Source organism: Eublepharis macularius, chromosome 4, assembly GCF_028583425.1.
Source record: "Eublepharis macularius isolate TG4126 chromosome 4, MPM_Emac_v1.0, whole genome shotgun sequence".
Classification (NCBI taxonomy): domain Eukaryota; kingdom Metazoa; phylum Chordata; class Lepidosauria; order Squamata; family Eublepharidae; genus Eublepharis; species Eublepharis macularius.
Window position 1 is genome coordinate 2,729,490 of NC_072793.1, and position 16,926 is coordinate 2,746,415.

A 16,926-nucleotide genomic window follows, 5' to 3' on the forward strand; every position below is an offset into this window, starting at 1 on the left:
GTTCCCTCTAAGATGTGCATTGCTGTGAGCCAAAAATGTATTTTGTGAGCTGAAACGTGCATAAAAATTTGTTTTGTGAGCTGACTTGCATAAAATTTTTGAGAGCGCCTTTTTAGAAAAAAAATTGCAATCTACAAACATACAAACATTTGGCTACCACATAAATCAGTTTGTAGAAGCTTATAACCACAACCTTATAAATATCTGAGAATTAATTTTTAAACTGTATTTTAAGCATGTTTTTAAAGAATGTTTTATACCTTATACCTGTAAACATAAGTCACATTTCATTACAGAGACTTTCAATTTAACATGGTCATAGATGCAGAGGAGTTAGCCGTGTTAGTCTGTGGTAGCAAAATCAAAAAGAGTCCAGTAGCACCTTTAAGACTAACCAATTTTATTGTAGCATAGAGAACTTGATTCTCGAAAGCTTATGCTACAATAAAATTGGTTAGGCTTAGAGGTGCTACTGGACTCTTTTTGATTTCTTCTCTCTTCTTCCTTTCTCTGTTTCCCAGAACTTGAAAACACTGGTATTTTATTGATACTGAGCCAAAGGAGGCTGGAGCAGAGGGTTCAGAGGAGTTAGCCGTGTTAATCTGTAGTAGAAAAATAGTACAGTCCAGTAGCACCTTTAAGACTAACCAACTTTATTGTAGCATAAGCTTTTGAGAGCCACAGCTCTCTTCATCAGATGCATCTGATGAAGAGAGCTGTGGCTCTCGAAAGCTTATGCTACAATGAAGTTGGTTAGTCTTAAAGGTGCTACTGGACACTTTACTATGGAGCAGAGGGGAGTCTGGGAGGAAAGCTACTCACGTGAAAAATGTACCAAGCCAAACAGGACTGAAAAAGAAGGGGGTGAAAGGACCAGATTATCAAATACAGGAGAAATGTCTTCCCTGGCGGCAGAGTCAAGGAAGAGGGGATATGGGCAAGTCAAAGAGAAAGGAAAGGAGGGAGAATGAGAAAGAGACGGAGAGCTAGTTTTGTGCTTGCAACAAGCCACTGAAGGTGGATTTTACTTACGTTTAGACAAAAGGTGTCAGCTTTATGCAGGCAAAAAAGGGGACAGAGATTGCTCAGAGAAATGCCCTGATGCTCAAACTCAAAGGTGGCAGAGGAAGAATTTCTTCTACATGTGCAGAAGGGGAGTAGGCTTGCCATTCTCCTGGTGGTGGCTGGAGATCTCCCTGAATTACAACTGACCTACAGGCAACAGAGATCACTTCCCCCGGAGAAAATAGTTGCTTTGGGGGTGATCTCTATTGTACTATACCCTGCCAAGGTACCTCCCCTCCCCAAACTCTGCCTTCTCCAGGTTCCATGACCTAAATCTCTAGGAATTTCACATCCTTTACCAAGAAGCCCTCAGTGTCACAGGACAAGCCTACCCCACTGCTATCCTGTGCCCTGCTTCATCCCTGGGCCCTCAACGTCATGGATGAGGCCTGTCCCAGTGCCATCCAGTACCATCCTTCATTCCTAGGACCTCATTGTCACAGGCAAAGCCTGCCCCAGCACCATCCTGCTCCATCCTTCATCCACAGGCCCTCATTGTCACAGGCCAGGCATGCCCTGCCGCCATCCTGAGCCATCCTTCATTCCCGGGCCCTCAGCATCATAGGTGAGGCCTGATCCAGAGCCATCCTACACAATTCTTCATCCCCAGGCCCTCAGTGTTGCAGGCCAGGCCTGCCCCGGCACCATCCTTCACTCCGGGCCCTCAGTGTTGCAGGCCAGGCCTGCCCCGGCACCATCCTTCACTCCGGGCCCTCATTGTTGCAGGCCAAGCCTGCCCCGCACCATCCTTCACTCCGGGCCCTCAGTGTCACAGGCCAAGCCTACCCCAGAACCATCCTTCATCCTCGGGCCCTCAGCATTGCAGGCCAATTCTGCCCCCAGGGCCATCCTGCTCCATCCTTCATCCTGGGGCCTCAGTGTCGCAGGCCAGGCCTGCCCCAGCACCATCCGGTGCCATCCTTCACCCTGGGCCCTCAGCGGTGTAGGCCAAGCCTGCCCTGGCGCCATCCTTCACCCTGGGCCCTCAGTGGTGTAGGCCAAGACTGCCCTGGCGCCATCCTTCACCCTGGGCCCTCAGTGGTGTAGGCCAAGCCTGCCCTGGTGCCATCCTTCACCCTGGGCCCTCAGAGGTGTGGGTCAAGCCTGCCCCGGCGCCATCCTTCACTCCGGGCCCTCATTGTTGCAGGCCAAGCCTGCCCCGCGCCATCCTTCACTCCGGGCCCTCAGTGTCACAGGCCAAGCCTACCCCAGAACCATCCTTCATCCTCGGGCCCTCAGCATTGCAGGCCAATTCTGCCCCCAGGGCCATCCTGCTCCATCCTTCATCCTGGGGCCTCAGTGTCGCAGGCCAGGCCTGCCCCAGCACCATCCGGTGCCATCCTTCACCCTGGGCCCTCAGCGGTGTAGGCCAAGCCTGCCCTGGCGCCATCCTTCACCCTGGGCCCTCAGTGGTGTAGGCCAAGACTGCCCTGGCGCCATCCTTCACCCTGGGCCCTCAGTGGTGTAGGCCAAGCCTGCCCTGGTGCCATCCTTCACCCTGGGCCCTCAGAGGTGTGGGTCAAGCCTGCCCCGGCGCCATCCTTCACTCCGGGCCCTCATTGTTGCAGGCCAAGCCTGCCCCGCGCCATCCTTCACTCCGGGCCCTCAGTGTCACAGGTCAAGCCTACCCCAGAACCATCCTTCATCCTCGGGCCCTCAGCATTGCAGGCCAATTCTGCCCCCAGGGCCATCCTGCTCCATCCTTCATCCTGGGGCCTCAGTATCGCAGGCCAGGCCTGCCCCAGCACCATCCGGTGCCATCCTTCACCCTGGGCCCTCAGCGGTGTAGGCCAAGCCTGCCCTGGTGCCATCCTTTACCCTGGGCCCTCAGAGGTGTGGGTCAAGCCTGCTCCAGTGCCATCCTGCCGCATCCTTACCGTTCAGAGGGCACCAGCTGAGCAGGAAGTCGAGGCCATCAGAGAGGAATCATCTCTGCGCTCCTGAAGCAATCATGTGCGCCAAGAGGTGGTATTTTGTGCGCAGTTGCGCACAGCGCACACTAGAGGGAATGCTGCTCACGAACCCAATCCACAAATTCCAGACTCAGTTTAATTAAAATTATATTTATTAGCTTTAAGGAGTATTGCAAAAGCATAAAGCCCTCTTACACAGGCAACAGACGTTTTAAAAAAAGAAAACCTTGCTGTTGCTATCTAATAGTCCGCCTATCTTAAAACTTTAAGAGCTTGCTACCTCACGCATCTGTGGTTGGCACCATTTGCTGCTCTTCTTACCCATCTGGTAGAGTGCATAGGGACATGCTGAGGTGGAAGAACCGAAAGGGGTCTGGGTGAGCTGAGAAGCCATCTTTTCTAGAACTCAGTATATCACCTGGCAACTCAAGAGCCAGTCAGGGCCAAGCTGTTAATTAGCATTTCAGCTGTGAGAAAATCTAGGCAGTAAGCTTGGAGCTTTTCAGAGAACAGCCTCCCAAGGCCGAATCACGGGGGAACTCTGAGACTGCTCTGCAAGTGTTGCTGATCAGCTTAGCCAGTGCATTTTAAGGTCGGCCAGAGCCTGAAAACACAACACTGAACCAAAGTCCAGCCATCCTTACTAGAACCTGGCTTTAACTGGCAACTTCCGTACAGGGGGCTGCCGGTAATGGAGTGCCCGAAAGAGCTTTGCGGACTGTACGGAACTGTCATTGAAAGATACACTTCCTGTGCCTTAAATAGAGACATACGGGGCCACTCGAGGGGAATGTGCTCATTTGAGTATCCGTGGGATAGTTTATCATCTCTTCAGCTACTAGTGATAAGGAGCCAACAGAAAATCTTTCTGATTTGTGGAGAATGAGTGTAGTAATAGCAGATGAGTTATTAAAGAATAAAATAAAGAATAAAACTATTTTTTCCTAGCTGTGGGAAGCTGGGATTCAGTGTTATAAAAATGCATTTCTGTGGAAAGGCTTTGTTTGTGTGTTTGTTTTACAGTGGTAGGTTAACCATGTGTCTTTATTATTTTTGCAGGTATAAAATTGTGGAGCTCTTTTTCTATTTAGCAATGGGGTTTTCCCCTGCTCTGGTGGTCACCTCCATGGTAAGTAACGAACAGTTGCTGGAGAAGTTGGAATCTAAATATCAGATTTATTATCAGCCGGAGTGTGTATGTGTATATGGGTTTTGTATTTAAGCAACTCCTGTATTAATTTACATACGTATTTAAAAGAGCATTAGAACATCACAGCATTTCTGTTGCTGGGGTGCTTTTAATTTTGTGGGCCATCGATGCCCAGTTTATACAGAAGAAATCATGATCTTGAAGTATCCTGGTTAACACATTATAAGGATGGGAAAGAAGCGCGTCTTATTTCATAAGGTGCTGCTGGGTCAAACCAAAGAGGGGGGGGGGCTGCCTGCCTGCCTGCCATCCCCTTCCCAACCAGTGTTTCCAGGAAGCCCCCATGGAGACCATGCGGACAACAGCCCTTCCCTCCGGTTGCTGCCAGCTGGTGCTCAAGGCAAACTGTCTCTGCATGTGAAGATTCCCTTTAGATATATTTCCTTAGGTAAACAGATGAACGCCTTCATGAGCAATTGGTCTTACAAGACCCTAAGATTTTTCTTAAAGGTGCAGTCCTCTTTTATTTATCATCTCTCCATTTAGAACACCCCTTTCTCCCTTGGTTGGGGACCCAGAGCAGCTTGCGTTGTTCTCCCCTCCGTTTTATCCGCACAAGAACCCTGTGAGTTAGGTTAGGCTGACTTTGACCCAAGGTCACCCAGCAGGCTTCCAGGGCAGGGAAACCAGGTTCTCGTCTGACCCCCCCCCCCCCACGCTGGCTCTTTTCCTCAGGTTGTGGGGACTTGCTTGTTGGCTGTGAGGAAGCGTCTCGCTTTCCCATGGATTTCCATTCGTGACAGCCTACAGGACGGTAGGGGGGAGTCTCACACATGCACACATCTCAGTCGCATCCTCCTTACAAGATGCACTTCTGCATCTTCTAAAGGACAGGCTAGATGGTGCCAGCAGATGTGGAACCTCACCCTGGCGACTTTTTGAAGCCGAAACTGCATCAGGGGAGGCACCTGGAGTCTGCTGGGGATGGAGGCGCGCTTAACTCTTTCGCTGCATCCAGTTTCTGTCCACTCAAAGACTTCCCTCCCACGGGGTTCCAAGTGCAGGCAAACATGTATTTGCAATTCTGCAGAGATTTGGAACATGGAAACCACCCACTATTTCTAAATCCTTTCTCACTGTGATTCACAAAAGGATACAGAATATCCCGCGGGATCCTTGAAATGACCCACTACACTGTTGCAGCAGCAGATGTAGAAAATAATGGGATTGTGGGAAAAAAATTGAACTCTATTAGTGTTCCTGTTTTAATAGAAATGGATCTTGAAGTAGTTATAAAGTATTACAATGGATAACTATGAAAGTATAAGAAAGCCTTGCGGGTGCTCTTCTTTTATCTGCGCTTTTAAAAAAAAATGGCACTTACATTGTAGATATGATTATTTCATAGACATGCTCACATACCACATCACTAGCATTTCACTCATTTTTAATTATGTTGTCTCAGGAAGTTACACCTTTGTTGCTTAGAGACAAAGAAATATATATGCCCAACTGCCCTTTGGAAGAGAATCTGTAATCTGAAAAAGCATGCTGGTTTACAAAAAGATGTGACACAATGGTAGCTTTACCCTTTCCCACTGGGTAGACGTCTGTGTGCTAATTGCACAGCACACAATACTTTTTGTTGGCTTTTAAGCAATCTTTGTTTATCATCTGTGTTTATAATGCTGATAAAGCACTCTTAGTTCATCAGATACCCAAATTAGATTCAGTAAATTTCTAGCGATGGCACAAATTTCTCAGTGAACACGTTCACCAGGCAAACTTGCCACGTTCATTGCTTGCAGGACAACTTGCAACTGACTGTTGGTCAGAAGCTGACTCAAAGCTGAGGTGGAGGGGGGGTCAGCCTGGAGTCCAGTTCTGATATTCCCCCACAGTGATGCTGCAAAGGGGAGAGGAGACGGAGTTCATGGCTCTCGCCTTCAAGCTGAGCAAGGACAGAAGCAAGACTATTGTGTTGCAAAAGGAAGAGGAATAAGAGCTTGTTTTTTCCTTTTTCTCCCTCTGAGGAGGAGGACATCTTGGGTGAGTCCCACCGTCCAATTGGGGAGGCAGGAAGTTAAAATCTCCTTCCTCTTCCTTGGCGTGTGGGACCAGCCCCTCGGGCTCTCAGTTCTGCTCCTGCCTCCCGGGAGAGCAGTTAGTCTGTAGGTTAGCTTAGCTGCCTCCGTCTCTACTTTAGACAATCTTTCTCAATTTGGCTCATCTCTTCTTACTACTATTCCTTTCCTTCTTTCCTTAATCTCTAACCTTGCCCTCTCCTTATTCTGTCTCCTTTTTTCCTCCTCTACCCCGACTTATTTTTTTTTAAAAAAAACTAGAGAGAGGGAGAGGGGGAAGTGAAGAGGAGGACGATGGTTTCACCGGACTCCAAAGCAAGTTTTATGGAGAGGGCCTCGGGCTGTCCCCAGGGAGCTGTCCTTCCAGCGGCAGGGACAGACCCAGCCGGCGCTGACATGCCTCTTCAGGCTGATTGGCTCCCTGGCCAACACTCCTCAGGATCGGTTCTTCGGCCCTCCAGACAGCCCCATCTGGCAAAGAAGGAGTCTGTTAGCAAGGCGTGCCACAGCCAGCAAGCCCAGAGTGGCGCCATCAGGCAGATCGCAGTTTTGGCGGGAAAGGACGATGTGGCTGCTGTTTTCCCGCCTGCAAGCAACAACGTGCTTGCCAACCTCCCGGCGGGGGATTTGAGGCATAATGATGACCTGTGTTTGCTGAGCCCCAACAAGACTACAACAGTAGCCCATGTAAGTGCCTCAAATCCTATATTACCTCCAGAGTTTGTGTCTGCTATCAGACAGACCATGAGAGAGGAGATCTTGTCCCTATGCAATATGGAAACAGCCTCCTGTAGCATTGCTCCTGCCACAACATTGCCTGAGACCTCGAGGGGAGGTAATGCCCAAGGCGGTTAGTGGCCAACCAAGGCAGCCAGAAAGAGTCCCCAGACCCCTTGTCCAGATAAATCTCTCAGACGGGCCCAGGGGGGAATCAAAGATTCTGAGCGAGGGTTCTGAGGAAGGGGAATTCTGGCCAGAGGACAATGAGGAGGAAGAGGCACCCAGTGCAGATGAGTCAAATAGATTATTTCAGGCAGAGGACTACCAGTACCTCCTAGCCAAAACCCTTTCAGCCCTAGACCTTCAAGAGGTGCGAAAGGGGGATGAGGAAGAACCCAGAGCTGAGGGTGCAAAGGGCAGACCTAAGGGTAATAGGGAGTTTTTCCCCAGAACAGAGGAAAAAACCAAAGTGTTTCCTTTCCCAGAATACTTTGAGTGCCAACTGAAAGCAGAGTGGTCCATGCCAGCAGCGTGCAAACACTTTCCTAATGCTCTTTAAAAGCTGTGTAACTTACCTAGCTTTGCCAATGAGCTGTTACAGGTACCCGTCATCAACACTCCAGTGGCAGTGCTGCAATCACAGGGTCTGCTTTCCGAAGACGGACGGGACCATCAGAGACAGTCTTGACAAAAAAGGGGACTTCTCGCTTAAGCGAGCCCACGAAGCAATGGCCATGGCAATCAAAGCCTCAGCTATCTCGTTGATAGTCTCCAGAGCATCAGTTGTCTGGGCCAGAAGGCTGATCCAGTTACTTCCGGAAAACAGCAAATGTTTACTAGAAGGGGCCAATAGAATCTTAACAGCCAGTGCCTTCACAGCGGACGCCACTTTGGACGTGCTATCCTTCGTCTCCAGAGCCATGGCCATAACCCCAGTGACCAGATGCCTGCTGTGGCTCCGAGCCTGGCCAGCAGACATCCAAGCGAAGGTCATCCTAATGTCCTATCCATTCCAAGGAGGGAAATTGTTTGGAGACCAGCTGGATAAGATTCTTGTTGAGACCAAAGACAAGAAGAAAGTGATGCCAGAATCCCTCAAAAGGTCCGAGAGATGATCATTCGGATCTCACCCTTTCCGGAATCAACATACTATTCCTAGAGTTCGCCAAGACACCAAGCGTTCCTGGAACTTCCCAAAGACGTAGACACGAAAGGGACCCTTCCAGCCCAGGGCCCACAGACAGCCAACAAACCGCAACAGTAGGTTTGACTCAGATGACAAAGGACAGAAACCCTGACTCCCAGAGGGCTCTGGTGGGTCTCCATCTTTCAAAGGATGTGGGCGGAGTCACAGGCGGGTGCCTGGGCCAGAGAAGTAGTATCCAACGGTTACTCCATAGAATTTATCTACTTTCCACCGGAGCACTTCGTAAAACCCCACTCAAGAAGGACCCTCACCGATAGTCGATAACCATTAAGGCCATATGTCATCTAGTAGATATCAGCGCCATAGAACCAGTGTCTCTCAACAAGAGAGGAAGAGGCATATATTCAGTTTTCTTCACGGTCCCCAAGAGGAACGGGGACTGGAGATCGATCCTGGATCTCAAGTACAGGAACCAATTCATCAGACTCCGTCACTTCTGAATGGAAACTCTGCATTCGATAGCAGAGGTCCTTCGACCGGAGAAATTTCTAACTTCTATAGACTTAACAGAAGCATACTTGCACGTTCCCATTGCTATGGCTCACTGACAGTTCCTGCGGTTTTGCGTGGCGAAAGAACATTTTCAGTTTTGTGCGATGCCCTTCGGCTTGTCAACTGCCCTGAGGGTCTTCACCAAACTTCTAGTGGTTCCTGTAGTCAGGCTGCGGGAACTGGGTTTCCACGTGCATCCTTACTTGGATGACTTGTTAATAAGATCAGACAGCAGGGAATCGGTGACATGGAAACCACGTTCATAATCCAATTTCTGGAGAAACACGGTTTCCTTATCAACACAGGCAAGTGTTCTCTGCATCCATCACAACGTCTGGAACACCTAGGTCTAATAATAGACACCAAGAAGAGACGTTTTGTCTTGCCCAAGGACAAGGTTCTCAAGACTAAACATCTAGCATCAGCAGTTATCAGACGTCCTTCCTCATGGAGCTGTCCAAACTTTTAGGTCTGTTGGTAGCAAATGCAGAGGCCATATACTGGGGTCAGCTCCATATCAGACCCTTACAGTCACTCCTGAGACCGTTCCAGTTCCAGATAGCACAAAAACAGGCTATCAAGGTACGTGTCCCGCAATCAGTCAAGGGCAGCCTACGATGGTGGACGATCGACTCCAATGAACGGGAACCCGATCCAGAGACAGTGGTCCAGAAAGGAGAAGTCTTTGCCAATCAATGTGCTAGAACTGTGAACCATCCACTTAGCACTACTACACTTCAAGCCACGGTTAACACAAAGCCATGTACTGATTCGTACGGACAACATGGCAGCAAAAACCTATATCAACAAACAGGGAGGAACCAGATCCTCACAGCTACAACAAGAGCCTCACAAGATTCTCAGCTGGTCAGAAACCAACCTTCAGTCAATCCAGGCGGAACATATCAGAGGAGGACTCAACATCCAGGCAGACTGGCTGAGTTGAGAGTCCCTCCATCCAGGAGAATGGTCCCTCAACTCTCAGACGTTTCATCTCATAACAAGCCTCTCACCTGAATCACCAGGTTCCTCGCTTCTTCTCGAGGTATTTCCATCCGAAGGCAATCAGCCCTGACGCGTTGACCTCACGGTAGCCTCAAGGTCTACTGTACGCGTTCCCACCTCTTCCGACGATATCCAGATTACTGCGGAAAATTCAAGAGCAGAGGTGATCCTGGTGGCTCCTTGGTGGCCCAGAAGACCCATGGTTCTCCATGTTACAATTGATGTCCATCAGACCTCCGCTGTGACTTCCAAGCCAACCAAACCTGTTGCACCAGGGCCCAATCTGGCACTCGCATCCAGAGTGGCTAGCTCTGACCGGTTGGAGATTGAGCGGGAATGGCTGCGACAGAAGGGATATTCTAAGGAGATCATCGACACAATCCTAGCCTCCAGAAAGAAGTCCACAAGTAAAATTTATAACTCAACATGGAAGGTATTCACCAGGTGGTGCAGACGTAAAAAGCTGGACCCCCTGAGGGCATCTGTAGGAGGCATTCTGGCCTTTCTTCAAGACGGCCTCAGCAGTGGTCTCAAACCAGCTACTCTGAAAGAACAAGTAGCAGCAATCAGCACAGTCGTGTGTATCGTGGAGAGAGAGCCTCTGGCCTTTCACCCACACATCAAAAAATTTCTGAGAGGAGCCTCGTTACTGAATCCTCCAACGATTCATCACTTCCCAATGTGGCGCTTACAAGTAGTATTGTCAGCACTCATTAAAGCTCCCTTCGAGCCGGTAAGAGACATCCCATTGCGTTGGTTAAGGCTGAAGGTCATATTTCTAATTGCTATCACCTCAGCATGCCGCATCTCAGAGCTAGGGACTCTATCCATTCGACCAGACCTATGCATCTTCCATAGGGAAAAGGTGGTCCTACGGACAGATCCAATTTTCCTGCCAAAAGTACACTCCAGATTTCATCAATCCCAGGAAATCATTCTACCATCCTTCTGCACAGACCGGAAGCATCCAAAGGAGCAGCATACCCTAGATATGAGACGAGCCTTAAAAGCCTCCTTGAGCAGAACAGAGTCTATACATCAGTCAGATGCACGGTTCATAAACGTAACCCCTCCAATAGTTGGATGTCGTCCTTGGCTATTGCCTACAGCATCAAGATGTGCATCGTAGAGGCTTATAAAACCTGCAAACTTACCATCCCATCTGGTATCACGGCTCATTCAGCCAGGAGCACCGCGCCCAACACAGCGCTTCGCAATAATGCGTCGGTGGAAGCCATTTGCAGAGCGGCCACATGGTCATCCTTGTCCACATTCATTAAGCACTACCACATTCACACCTATGCATCGGGAGATGCAGCCTTCGACAGAAGAGTACTTCACCACATTGTGGAAGATGAAGATCATATCCCACCCGGATAGTAACAAACTGCTTTGGGAGATCCCAAGATGTCCTCTGCCTCGGAGGGAGAATGGACCTTCGGACACTTACCGTGAAGGGTCCTTCTCCTCTGAGGTCAGGAGGACATCTTGTCCTCCCGAGATCTTCACCTTCTAGCTCTTCTTTTCTTGTATGCTTTAATCTGCCTTGTCTTTTACCTAAGTGTTCCTTATCTGTCCCACTTAGGGACTCATTTTTCACCGTTGTAGTTATAGTTCCAGGTTACGTTTTTCAAGTACTAGAGAGCACTGCTGTGGAGAGTCACCCGGATTGAGAGCCTAAGGGGGTGGTCCCACACACCAAGGAAGAAGAACATTTTAACTTCCTGCCTCCCCGATTGGTTGGTGGGAATCACCCAAGATGCCCTCCTGACCTCAGAAGAGAAGGACCCTTCACGGTACGTGTCCAAAGGTCTGTTCTCTGCAACCCAAGCCAACAGCTTGTGGGCAGAAGGGCAGGGAATTAGCTGGGCTTCTACTCCTCCCACACTAAATTTCCTGCATCTCAACAAGTCTGGGAGGCAGCAAAGTTTCCAGTATGGGAGATCAGAAGAACCTGACTTCCAGCTGATCAGCTGGGAGTTCGTGGTCAATTCTTCTCTCCCCCAAACTTTGTTGGGTACAGAGTAAAATTTTCACAGCAGGACATCAGAAGTTGACCCCTCCTCAGCTGGGAATTGGCTTCTGACCCCTGAAAGTAGCCTAATGCTGCAAATACATACAAACAAGTTGCAAGCAGCCCAAACAGATTATTAGCTGCCTGATCACTACAAGTGAATGGGAAGTGAGCTGAACTGGCAGGTGTTTGGATGGCTGTATTAATTTCTCATTCTCGTATTCCTTTGATTAAGCATCCATTAGGCTAGAGTAAGGATTTTCTCTGGAGTTTGGCTCATCGTGCTGGAGCGCCATTTATCTAATACATGCCTTGAATGAACTGTATAAAATCATCTGCATTTGAAACAGAGCCAAAAGGAAATGAGGAATCACTTTTTGCAAAATTTAACCCTTACGGACATTGTATCTCTTCTGCACTTCCCCATGTTTCTGCAGTTGGAGGCACTGCTTCAAACCAAAGTGAAAATGTAAATGTCACAGTCGTGGAATAGATATTATGGGTTAATGGTTAAAAATGGTAAACAGAAGTTGGGAATACACGAATATTTCTGGCAGTGGAGGAAAGTACATCACGAAGTCCCTGAAGGATCCGTACGGGGTCTTGTGCTGCCTAATGGGTTTGGAAATGATTCAGAGTGCGCAGTGAAGTAACCAAGTTTGCAAATGACATCAAATTATTTAGACTGTGAACTGGGCCAAGAAGGATCTCTCAAATGGAAAATAATATTCAGTGTCAGTAAGCATGAAGTGAAGCACGCTAGGGGAAGCAACACCCCCCCCCCCAAAAAAAACATGAGTTTCATATATAAACTGATGGTATCTGATAGCTTTATGACTACATAAGAAAAAGAGCCTAGAAAAGAAGAAAACAAAAAAGCATTCTTTGCACCATGCATAATTAACTTTTTTGCTGCCAGGAGAGGTAGTGATGCAACTGACTGAGACATCTTTAGGGGATTAGGCAAATGCCTGGGGGCCTGGGGGGGTCTTGGTTGGTATTTGTGGCTGTTTAGCCATAAGGATTAAATAGAATATATTCAGACGAAATATGTCGCCCAAGAGGACATTAGTCTTCATGCCCTACCTGTGGACTTTCTGGAAGTTTCGCCATGATTGGAAACACCGTGACCAAGTATTGATTTGATCCGGCAGGGTTTTCTCATGTCCACGCACCATCGTGGCCTGTATCCAACCGTGCAGTTAAGAAAACTTACTCAGGATGGCGAAAGACCCTGTTGTGGCTGATTCTGCCCTCCCCCCCCCACTTTTTATTTCTGGAGGTCAGAGGGCGCTCAGAAACAACATAGTGGAGGTCTGCAGTAGAAGGAATGAATTAGTAAAAATCGCTACCTCTTCTTAATAGTGGAATTGACTTAAAAGGGGGCGAGTCTCAGTAGGATTGCATGGCGAGTGTCTTAACGTGGATGGATTCTGGCTACTGTGAGTGACTGCTTGATTGACACTTCTCCGATGTCATGTCCGTCAAAGCGGTTGCATTTATGAGGGCACAGAGGAACTTTGGATCTCTTCTTTTTAAATCCACAGAACGACACTGATGGGCTTCAAGAAGTCGCCTGGGGGGGCCTGATCTATTGCGTGGGAGTGATCTTCTTCAAGAGCGACGGGGTCATTCCATTTGCCCACGCCATCTGGCACCTGTTCGTTGCCACAGCTGCTGCGGTGCATTATTATGCCATCTGGAAGTATCTTTACCGAAGTCCTGCAGAGATCATCCGCCACTTATGATACACAATACACCTGCACCATGCTTCCAACTCAGTATTACTCGGGTAAAAAACGGATTCTGGAGAAATGGGGAATACCTTGTACGGTGGGGTGGGACGGGGGAGGGAAATGCACTGACTTCAACTGTTTTCTGAACACGTTTACTGTGAACTAAAACGAATCCTGGAGCTGCTGTCCGTAGGTTAAGTGCTGAACGCACAATTCTCCGAACACCTTCCCCATAGAAGTCCCTATTGAAATAAACGGGAGTGGCACAGGTGTGTCCCGCAGCTGCTGCTCGTTTCAGGGGGGCTTGCACGTGAACATTTCTGTGTTGCTTCCTCGGCCGGTGAGCAGCAGCTGCTGTATGGCACAAAGTCTGGCACACCTAAGACTATTGACATCAATGGACTTCGGCTTGCCTAACTTTGAATTTGGGGTAAAAGGCCGCGCACTGCGTTACTAATAGTCCATTCCACATTAACAGGAAAAACAGTGTAAAAGATGGCCGGCTGGCCTGATGTTTACAAATTTTTAAAAAATGTATTTAATGGGTTTAGGTTTCTTTGCAACTTTAAACTAAATGACAGTTTTGAATTATGGAAGTTGATGCAGTAGCAGAGACTCAGTTCCTTTTAAGTTGCTGTCTACCACTTTTTCATAAACTGTTTTATTACATTCAGATCATGGATAGAAAAATGTAGCTTTTTCTCACCACTTGTAATTATGTGATTTTTATTAAAAACAATTTAAGTATTTTATAAATGAATTTTAAAAGTACATGTGCTAAGTGAAAGTATGGTTGCTGTTGTGCAGTTGAACCAACAGTGAAATGTTGTGAGAAAAGGCTACATTCCATATAATGTGCTGACAGATATACCTCTTAACCAAGGTTTTTATTGAAACTGTATGATGGATTAAGGATTTCAAAATGAGCTCTGCCAAGCTTTAACCTGAAGACCTGTTACCTTCCCCAAGAAACTTGAACAGGCTTGATTTGGGTTCTCTTTGACAATATGAGTAGTGCTAACTCACTCATGAAACGCATTCCACAGCACCATTTCTAGAGTCAGTTGTAGAGAGAGTAATCGCACTCTGGCAATGTGGCACTAGCATCATGCGGCCAGGAGTTCGTTGCCTAAACCACTCTTGGAAATCATCACTGATTTCGTAAATGCATCAGACATGTTGGTGCTCAAAGGACAAGGTTTCGGTTTTTCAAGAGGGTTTAAGCAGACCGCTCTCCCTGGAGGTCAGTAGGAAGCCGGTCCCTTCGCTGCTCTGTCCTTTCCCCAGCAGAGGGGAGAAAGCGGGGAGTGTTCATACTTCATGGTCCTTCACACAACCCAGTGGCCTTTTCAGGGAAGGAAACCTGAAGAACTTGATCGGTCTCACCAGTTCTGGGACGGAGGAGCCAAACGGGGCTTTCAGCAGGCTGCTTTTTAGCATCTGGGACAATGAAACGTGGTAGCAATTTCGTGGTAGAGCACGTGTGTGAAAGGTGGTGGTTTTGGAATCCTCACTTGGGTCCAGTTACTGTAACGTGTCCCACTGTGTGATGAATGTCTTATATTAAGATTGAATTTATTCTTTTTCTAACCTACTCTTTTTCATGTCAGTATTTAAAAAAAAAAAAAAACTAAAACGTGTTGCCTTTTTCAGATTCTACTCTGGATATTTGCCTGTCAAAACAGTAGGCCTGTACTGTAGGGATGGGGGTGTTTTTTCCCCAAGGAAATGTAATTTCTTCTAGTCTTGCCAGTGGGTTTTTTCTGTATTTTAGGATGAGGTGCCCCTTGTAAGAGGTTTTGCAGGAAGGGATGGTTCAGATAAAAGTAGGGCATTGGAACTCTGCTCCCCCACAGTATTAGCTCACGCCTGGCGAACTGTCCCACACCAGAGTCACTTCCACCGTTTAGCGGGGCTCCCGATCATACACAGGGCTCTGGCGAAGAGGGGTTACATCACTCCTGTCAATATTGTTAGATGTTCCTAGTGTACAATTGCAAAAGAGTGGAGATGCTCATCGAAACTCATGCACCGGAACCTCTGGATGGGGCCGAGCTGGTTAAACTCTCAGCAGCGTGAAAGCGAAACAGCAGACTAGACTGTGACAGTCTTCGAACATCTGGACACCTCTGCTTTTTTTTTTTTTTTTTACAAATTAATGGGTCTGACTTATATTTTCTTGTGAGTCCACGAACTCTGTTCAAGTGCAGTACTGTTAAGACCACTATATGTAAAGCTCTACGCTTTTTGTTAAAACTATGAAACTGGCTCCGGTAAGTTCTGCCTTTTCAATGTGTGTGTTTTTAAGAGTGAAAAGTGTTTGCTTTTTTAAGAAAACAAAGAATTGAACTCGCCAAAAATACTTTGAATTCTGTCTAGTCTCTGAAGTTTTAAATGTATTAGATTAATGCGAATAAACTTTTTGTGCAGTTTGGAACCGTGTTTGAATTTTGTACTCATTTAGTCAATGGCAGAAAGAATCTTCCCTGCTGCTCTCTGCTCATGGTTATGATCAGAATTGTGACTGTAGTAGAAATAACCCAAATGAACAGATACGTGGCATTACGTGGGGAGAACAGCTGTCTAAAAAGCCTTGCTCAGTTTATACTAGCTGGTGGGCCGTTTTTTAAAGCGTACAGTTCTATTTTTGCAATAGCAAGGAAAGTCCTCCCGCAATTTCATACCCATGAAATGCACAAAGCTCTATGGCAAACCACTTTAATACAAACTACTTGGGCAATGCCGTTTCCTGCCTTCCTGTCAGAATCTGTGCTTCATAATTTAGCCTTTTGAAGAACTCTGACGTGGGATGGAAAGGGGGGCATTTCTGACTTCCTGTGCAGTTTTGGTTCACTTTCATATTCACAAACTGAGGTCTCTGGTGACTTGGACATTCTTACAGTACAGTAATTGTTCCAACTTTATTGTAGTTGCAAAGTTTCGGACCGGATTTCTGATACTTCAGAATCTACACAGTTGGAAGCAAACTGGTTCACTCAGTCTTCCTTTTGCAGCTGCAACTTGACAAGAAGGGTGAAGTATTGGCTAAAATGTTGAGACTGAGTGTGAGGAAACAAATCCATACGTGTCTATAATGCCTGCATTCACCATATGACTTAATGGACTGGTTGTAAGATTCTGATGCTGCTCTGAGCTTCTTGAAGGAAAGTCAGAATAAAGATTTAGTAAATACCCACATTTATTTTGGTAGATGGGTAAGCACTCTGCTGGAACCTTCTGCCTTATAAGAACAGTGTCTTATTCAACACAATGCTTTTCCTGCAAAGACAAAAACCTTTGATAGTTAATTTTTTTCCCTTCTCACTTTGCAGTGTCTTCACTAATTTTCCCCAAGATTACAACTGCACATTCCAAATAAGGAGCAAATCTTTTGGGTCGTCTTGAAACATGTTGCCTAGTGCATTGTCTCCACTGGCTGCATTTGGGAGGGGGGCAGAAGAACAGCAAAGCAATCAGCCCTCCCCCAAAGCAGTACATACTTCAGTCTGTGTGCATCTGGGCAGAATAGGTTGGACTAGA

At 47.4% G+C, this 16,926-nt stretch overlaps 1 protein-coding gene across 2 annotated transcripts in view; it reads left to right on the forward strand.

The window, feature by feature from the left end:
* MMD (monocyte to macrophage differentiation associated) overlaps nucleotides 1–15,823 on the forward strand; it is a 35,758-nt gene extending 19,935 nt beyond the window's left edge. For both annotated transcript variants that reach the window (XM_054977852.1, XM_054977851.1), the window contains 2 exons: nucleotides 4,038–4,107; nucleotides 13,198–15,823. In XM_054977852.1, the coding sequence (XP_054833827.1) occupies nucleotides 4,038–4,107; nucleotides 13,198–13,398 (271 nt within the window). In that variant the 3' untranslated portion in view covers nucleotides 13,399–15,823. The remainder of the gene's footprint in view (nucleotides 1–4,037; nucleotides 4,108–13,197) is intronic.
* The last annotated feature ends 1,103 nt before the right edge of the window (nucleotides 15,824–16,926 follow it).